At 40.8% G+C, this 7,500-nt stretch overlaps 1 protein-coding gene across 4 annotated transcripts in view; it reads left to right on the plus strand.

The window, feature by feature from the left end:
• LOC138044179 (gamma-aminobutyric acid receptor subunit beta-2-like) overlaps positions 1-7,500 on the plus strand; it is a 21,138-nt gene that overhangs the window by 9,147 nt on the left and 4,491 nt on the right. For all 4 annotated transcript variants that reach the window (XM_068890868.1, XM_068890867.1, XM_068890869.1 and 1 more), the window contains 7 exons: positions 197-291; positions 398-504; positions 2,298-2,365; positions 3,359-3,576; positions 4,900-4,982; positions 5,758-5,895; positions 7,284-7,498. In XM_068890868.1, coding sequence (XP_068746969.1) covers positions 218-291; positions 398-504; positions 2,298-2,365; positions 3,359-3,576; positions 4,900-4,982; positions 5,758-5,895; positions 7,284-7,498 — 903 coding nt within the window. In that variant the 5' untranslated portion in view covers positions 197-217. The remainder of the gene's footprint in view (positions 1-196; positions 292-397; positions 505-2,297; positions 2,366-3,358; positions 3,577-4,899; positions 4,983-5,757; positions 5,896-7,283; positions 7,499-7,500) is intronic.

Below are 7,500 nucleotides of genomic sequence, written 5' to 3' on the forward strand. Positions count from 1 at the left end.
TTAGGAGTTTTAGAAAGCCACCGCCATCTTGACGTTACGATAAAGAGAAACGTCATTGCACTAAATGCTTAACTGCTTTACGTTTTTAATATAGTAATCGTTTGTGAGAATTGTTACAAATATACTTCAGTGCAGTGCAATTATTTTTACTCATTTGTTTATTATTAAAGGTAACGCTTAAACGTTATCGTTACAGGATCCTGATATTCTCAACGACATGAGAACCTGCTCTGCGATCACATTGCTACTTACTGTGTTGATAAGAAGATCGGACGAGGCGCAGGAAGAAAAGTAAGCATTCCTTTATAAGACACGTCTTTGGAAACGATTTGGAGATTATCAACAAATAGAGGCTGAAGTAGACGATTTTAATTACAACGATGACTGTTTATCTTAGGCCGAAGGTCGACTACACAAAATCGATGGAGGAAGCCCTAAAACTCTCTCAAAAGATAAACGAAGCCTTATCGGTTCATGACAAGAAAGTTCGACCCAACGCTGGAGGTAAGAGTTACTGACATTACTAGTGCTTTCAAAGTCCAAACTGCACTAAATCTGTTTTGAGGTTCGTTACGGGTTACAATGCCAACCCATCATTACAATGTACGGTAAAACTGAATGTGGCCCAGTTATGCTAGGAGTGGATTGAGTTTGTTGGTTCTCCACTCTGGATTGGTTGAAACACGTATCTCGATAGTAACCAATCAGGGAGAAGGAATTAGGCCACAAAGGTGGACCAATCAAAACGCAAAGCTTCAATTATCGTATGACCTCCACTAACCCAACTATCAAAAACACGTTGAAACTGGCTCACACTACATTCACCTTGGAACTCGAAGTTTACCCAAATAAGTATCACCGATCATAATTGACTTAGCAGTGATAAGGTTTCGTCCTTGATAAACCGCTGTAATGCGTCGATATATCGGATAGCCATTAAGATTTGCCAAGGACTTAACGAGGCGTTGATTTGCTGTTTCCATTCCCTGGCTTCTTCTTACGCTTAAATCATGCGGTGAAACACTACCCCGCTCAAGGCATGGTGACGAGGCATTGATTTACTGCAGGAGTTCATCAAGAAAAGTACCTGTCTCCACTGATTCCTTAAGTCAACCCTTTCCCGAGTAAACAGGTTTTTCTTCCGTGAAAAGTATCATATTTCCCTTAACGCTGAGATATTTTTGTTTTGATTGGCTGTTACGACAGTAGGCGTGCTGAATCTCCCAAGGGAGGCGTTCTATAAATAAATCTAGGGTTGACTCCTAGGCCAAGTATGAGAAAACCAAAGCTAAGTAACCAAAGAAACCAAAGTAATTACTTTGGCCAATGAAAAAGGACGGAGACAATCCAGAAAACCAATCAAAACTCGAATTGATTACACGTAGCCGACACAAAGCGCGGGGAAATGTGCACACGCGAGCCACGATTGGTTTTGGCTTCAGTTCTGATTGGTTGACAAAATTAGCGCGAGAACTTTGAACCTATCACTGTCTGGGTGAAGTAATCATAAAGCAAAGCAATTCGATAATTACTTTCGACACTCAATTGAAAACCACTCTAGTGGTTCTTATTGAGTTCCTGTTGGCTGTTATCCCATTCCATGAACCTCCTTCCCCAGAAACGACACAAGTTTTCTAATGATGCGCCCATAAATTGAAGCGAGTCAAGAAAATCCAGGTGACCGATCGAGAAGGAAATCTAATAGACTCAGTTTCTGTATTATTCGAAATGCAGTTAATGGTCTCATTCTTCACCTTTCCCGCACTTTGCATGATAATTAGGTAGAATTCGTTGCTTCTCTGATATTCTGACGGCAGAAATCGACCCTTGAATTGAAAATTTAAGTTGTAAGCGTTCTATTTACCAGTGAGGCTTCAGTGATCACGAAACCCGTCTCTACAAATGTGACAATCAGTAGCTTGTTGAAACTCTAGTTCTTCGGGAGAAGTTGACTGCGCGAGAAAAATCTCTTTGATGAGAGTTTGAATTCTTTCTTCTTCTTCCTGCAAGGCAAAAGTTATCCACTCCATCTTCTCAGCGATAGAATACGTTAGGCTTAATGTTTTGTGTTTGATGAATTCTCTGTGGGTTTAGTGAATTCTCTTGTGGGTGGCCTAACCTTTTTGGGGACTTCCTGTTCTTTTGTTCAGCCACCATGTGTTTGTTATACTAAATCCGTGTAAATAAACAAAGAAAGAAATAAAGAAAGAAAGGAAGAAGTGATATCTGCCTGATCCAATGTGTAATTGTCTGTTATTTTTTACCGTGACAAACTATAGCTGTCATTTGTCTTACAGGTCCTCCAGTTATGGTTGACGTGGAATTTAAGATAATTTCAATCGGTGAAATAAAAGAGGCCCAAATGGTGAGAATGTTGATTAGGTGGGATTGGTGTATTATTAGAATCAGTGCAATCATAACAACTATTACCGTCTATCTGCGTGAATTTTGAGTGGCCAAAGAACTCTTCTCTGGATTCATGTACCCATTTGTTTTCGGGTGTTGTTGTTAGAGGGCTAAGCTACCAACCTCCTTCCTAGGGTCCTCTCTCTTTCTCCCTCGAGAAGTATCCTGGTTGCGGCTGGTAACCTGTCTACCCAGCTATTTGGCAGATTCCAGAAAAATAAATGAAGGGAGGGGCACAAAGGTAAACTTTTTGTCTCCACTGAACTCATTTACTGAGCTCAGTACGAAGTGGAAATGAAATATCGGGTGGCGCGGGAATATCTATTATCCTATTGGAAGTACTGCCACTACGTCTTTAAGTTCAACGCTTTCAGACAAATTACTTGTTTTACTTTTTAAATCACGTTTGTGTCACCTGAAAGCAGCACAACTCGAAGTCTACCTTAAGAACGAGGGTGCCATTTGGAAAAGAAAAAGCAAATTGTTTCGCCCTCGCCTTAATAGAATTGACTGACAGTTGACAAAATTAATTCGAGGACCCACCTTCCGCGCGTATTTCATTTTTCGCATAGGCACGTGACCAGCCACAACCAAGGATGACGAAAGAGGACCTCGCCTCGAGAACGAGGTTGCTAAGCAACGACGACTTCAGTGAGCCAACGCCACCAAACAATAATTTCATTGGCTAAAAGGGAAAAATGATCGTGCTGCACGTGCAGCATGCATTTTTCTCCCGTGCTCCACCCAAAACAACAAATACAACGTGAGCTTACAAGAGTAATTTGTTCAACTGTATCTTTATTTCAAAACCGTATGTTCAAATACATCGTCTATACTGTACAACGTGGACAAGCGTCGGTATAACCGGTGTCGTTTCCTTAAACTCCCTGTCAATCACCCTGATGACGACAAAGATAACAACCTTCTTCTTTTTTTTTTTTTCCTTTTTAAGGAATATACAATGGATATTTTCTTTCGCCAATGGTGGACGGATCCAAGACTTGCACATAATTTCACAACGCCGTTCAACATGGCTGGTGATGCCACAAAAATGATTTGGACACCAGATACGTTCTTTTGGAATGTGAAAGCTGCGAAATATCACAAAGTTACCCGAGAAAATATGAGAATAAAAATACACGGCGATGGAAACGTTTATTTCAGTACAAGGTAAACAAAAAAACAATATCGACTTCCAGATAATTTCATCTGGTTGTGGCGCTAATGCTATGCTCTGTGATCATCAAAAATCGCACAGCGGCTACCAAAGACGCTTTATATAGACATCTGGTCGACCTGCTTTCTTCAGAGCTAGCCTGTGTAGCAAGCACAAAAAGGGGAGGGAAAGACTGAGCCCGAGCGAGTGAGCGCTCTCCTTCCCTCTTTCCCTCCATTTTCAGCGCTGCTGAAGCCAACTTCGTTCCCAGTCTCTCTCTGGGAAGGCAAAGGGAAGGAAAAAAGAGAGACCCTGGGAACGAGAATGTCATTAAGCCTGCAAGGAAAGATAATTTACATGGCCTGCTTTGTTTCTTTGTTTGGCAAACAGAAACAAGAAGGTAAAAAAGTATCGACTTTACATAGGACACACCAAGTCACTCGAAAACTCTGTAAATAACTAGTTTAACATTTCCTTTGCTTTAAACGCCATTTTTCACCAGTGTTCATTTTTACCTACAAACGCAAATGTGTTTTCAAACGTTTAGCACAATTTTACGTCATCGCTTTCAAAACTCTTCATCTTTACCGAGTTGCCCAACAAACGAGGCATTTTCAAAACGATTCGTCTTCGAAATTCTCTTCTTTAGCTTGAAACCATTTCATAAGGTGTCCACTTTCATCATTTCGTTTTTAAAGCGAAAACGCTTCAAACGCTAGTGCACTTGTAGATGGAAAATAAAAACGAAGGCCACGAACAAGCGATCCAGAGACACGAAAGAGATTGCAATGGCAGCTCATTCGTACAAGACATCTGGAGATCCCCAGACGCAAAGCTTTGTAGAGGGCTGTCTGGTACGCAAAACAAAATCTCGGACAACATCTAATAGCCTTGTAGCTACAATCCTGGGCAAGTTAACTCGGGAACACTACAACACGCGCCGTTCTCTCTTTACCACCTCATTCCTCTTCCACTCCCCCCTTCCTCCCCCAGTCATAGTTGGACCCAAACGAGGTCATGTCATACGAAGAAGTTCTTCAGTGCGCTGAGCACGTTCATCATTGACTGAGATGAGGGGCGGGGAATATGGAAAGACCAGTTTTGCCATAAAATATATTTTTGTCGAATAATTGCCCAATTAATTTGCCTACGATTGTAGTTAGTTCGGTATCTCTGGATGGCGTGGAATAAACGTCGGCCAAAATAGGACTAGCCGACTCAAGCTGCTCCCGCGAAATTCGAGGTTATAATTGATTAATGATGATGACTATAGAAATAATTTGTGTGAACTAGTTGTTGCAGTTAAAGTCACCGAGATAACTTTCTTTCTTTCGTAGGATAACATTTACGGCACAGTGTGACATGAATCTTCGTTTGTATCCTATGGACATTCAAGAATGTCCATTGGTCATTGAGAGCTGTAAGTAGAATTGCAATGATACAAATGCCTTAAGACAACTAACAAAAAACAAGGCATGAACGAATGCATTGATTAACATTTGAATGACGTTGATTTATTAATTTCAATTTACATTTTCCCCAATTAGTGCTCCAGCGCTAGAAGATTTGACACTTCAATAAAGTTCCTTTCCTTTCCTTTCACTGTTTGAAAACTCTCAATTTTCAGCGACTGGTCGTCGCACAGCACATATATGACGCAGGCCTCTGTCGGCCGACAATAAGGAGCTTTAGATCAGAGGATGGAGGACGACTATTCCGAGTACAAGTTTTCCGTTCTGAGCACGCTCACTTCGAAGAATGTCGACCTCCAAGCCTTAGGCGCATGCTCAGTACGAAAAAGTCGTACTCGTACTTGTCCTCCAATCTAAGGTCCCTCCAGAATGTCTTACCCAGCCTAGCACCTATTATTAAAATTTCGCACCATAAAGAGACGTAAAATCAATATTATGACTTTAAGTGAGGTGTACAAAAATTTGCCACGTCATTCTTTGGACCTCAATAATCAACACGCTGACTCAGTGGGTAACTTTTTAAAAGAAAGAAATTGAAATTTTGTTCCAATCCAACGTTAATTAAAGACGAATTTTATTGTTTTATAAATTCCATTTTGTCATTTTTCCTCGGATCGCATGTTCGTCAAACAATTAAAAATGGTCCAAAAAATGTTTAACATCTTAGCAAACCTTGAAGTATTTAGCCGCCTTTTGGTAAATGGAGTCAATATCTCGCTTTAGATGCGCATACAACATCAGATGTTGATTATCGTTGGAGAGGCGGCAAGGCACAAGGTGTTGAAATCGTTTCCAAAGAAATGGCTCAGTTTGACTTTGGTGGAGCTAAGACCAGCACTAAGGCCAATACAAACAGCAAAGGTAGGAATACGGCAAGATTTGAAGATCTAAGAGCCGTCTTGACTCAAATAGCAAGTGATTACCAGGTCCCATCTGTTCAAAGGACGCAAAACTTCATCCAGTGGATAAGTCACTATGTCACAGTTTAAGTTTGTACAAAGATTTGATTATTTGCTTACTTAACCGTGAATATGCACACTCTAGGCACATCTAAGTAGAGGTGTGTACGAAAACCTTACCCAAAGTTAAACATGGACTATATTCTATGCGGCTCGATCTGGCTTATCCACTTGATAACATTATCCGGACTTTCAACAACTTATGACCAGGGGCCCGTTTCTCGAAAGTCCCTAAAACTTTTCGCGGCCGAAAAGCCATTTGTGAAACTCCCGGTCGCTCGTTTTGGAAAGCCAATCTTTTAACATGTTTCAAGGTAACAAAAAGAAAAATGACTGTGTAGTTTGACGACTTAAATCCTCTCAGTTCTTGAGATGAAAAGGCCCAAATATGCTCCGTAATGTTTTGGGACTTTCGAGAAACGGGCCCCAGGAGCGTACAACCACGATATCTTTTTTCAATGTGGCGGCTTGAGCAAACTGTCTCAGCCTCTAAAGCCGAGTGCCAAACTTTGAATTGCGGAGAGATAGGCCCGTTTTAAACATCGTGCTAATATCGAGTTGAACTCAGTTAAATTAGGTTCGATTTAAGCTCAAAGGTTTTAAGGTGGCTCAAACAAGTTTCAACGCTTCCAAGTGACGTTGTATCATGTATTAGCAATTATATTGTGGTGCCAAATGAAACAAATTGCTGAATAAGATACAGTCATTATTGTGACGTAATATGTCACCTTGGCAACGGACAAGCCCTGTAAAAACACCTTTTATTTTTTCTTTAGTTGCTTATATCTCAAAGACAACCTAGGTGACCCCCATTTTTTATTTCCGAAAAGTAATCAGAAGGGCAAGATGAAACTTTCTGCAAAGTTTAAAAAAATTATTTCCAGCGGATTTAGAGCCACCTTAAATCTGCGATTTTTTTTAAGATGGCTCTGAATCCTCTGGTTTGGAAATAATCGTTGTTTCACATGGTACCATAAAATTACTGTTACGTGATACAGTGTTGTAGCATCAGTCGATCTAAAGAGAGTGTCTTTTAAGCGTTAAAACCCTTTCGAGCCTCCTTATCATCCAAATTTAATTAATTGTGATTTCTGCCATCTTGTCTGCTGAAGTTTGACTTTCTGTAGTCTTTTCCGCGTCTTTGGCTTCACAAGCTACCAAGCTATCAATGCCGTAAACCAATGGGCCAAGCCCAGATGAAAGATAGCTCTTCACTTGGCCTTCGTACACTTCCTTCCTGGTTTATGGACTTCTGACCAAATTAATGATTTGATGTAATTTGTTCCTTAGGATCCTTTGCCAGTCTGCGTGCCGTCTTTACCTTCAAGCGTCGCGTTTCTTATTTCATTACTGCGACTTACATGCCTGCCATGGTGCTGGTGATTCTGAGCTGGTGCTGTTTCTGGATCAATCGCGCGGCAGTACCTGCACGCGTCACGCTTTCCATAACAACTATATTAACCATCATCTTCCTTTATGGCAACATCAATGCCAACATGCCAAAGGT

The sequence above is a fragment of the Montipora capricornis genome, chromosome 3 (assembly GCF_036669925.1).
Source record: "Montipora capricornis isolate CH-2021 chromosome 3, ASM3666992v2, whole genome shotgun sequence".
In the NCBI taxonomy this organism is placed as follows: domain Eukaryota; kingdom Metazoa; phylum Cnidaria; class Anthozoa; order Scleractinia; family Acroporidae; genus Montipora; species Montipora capricornis.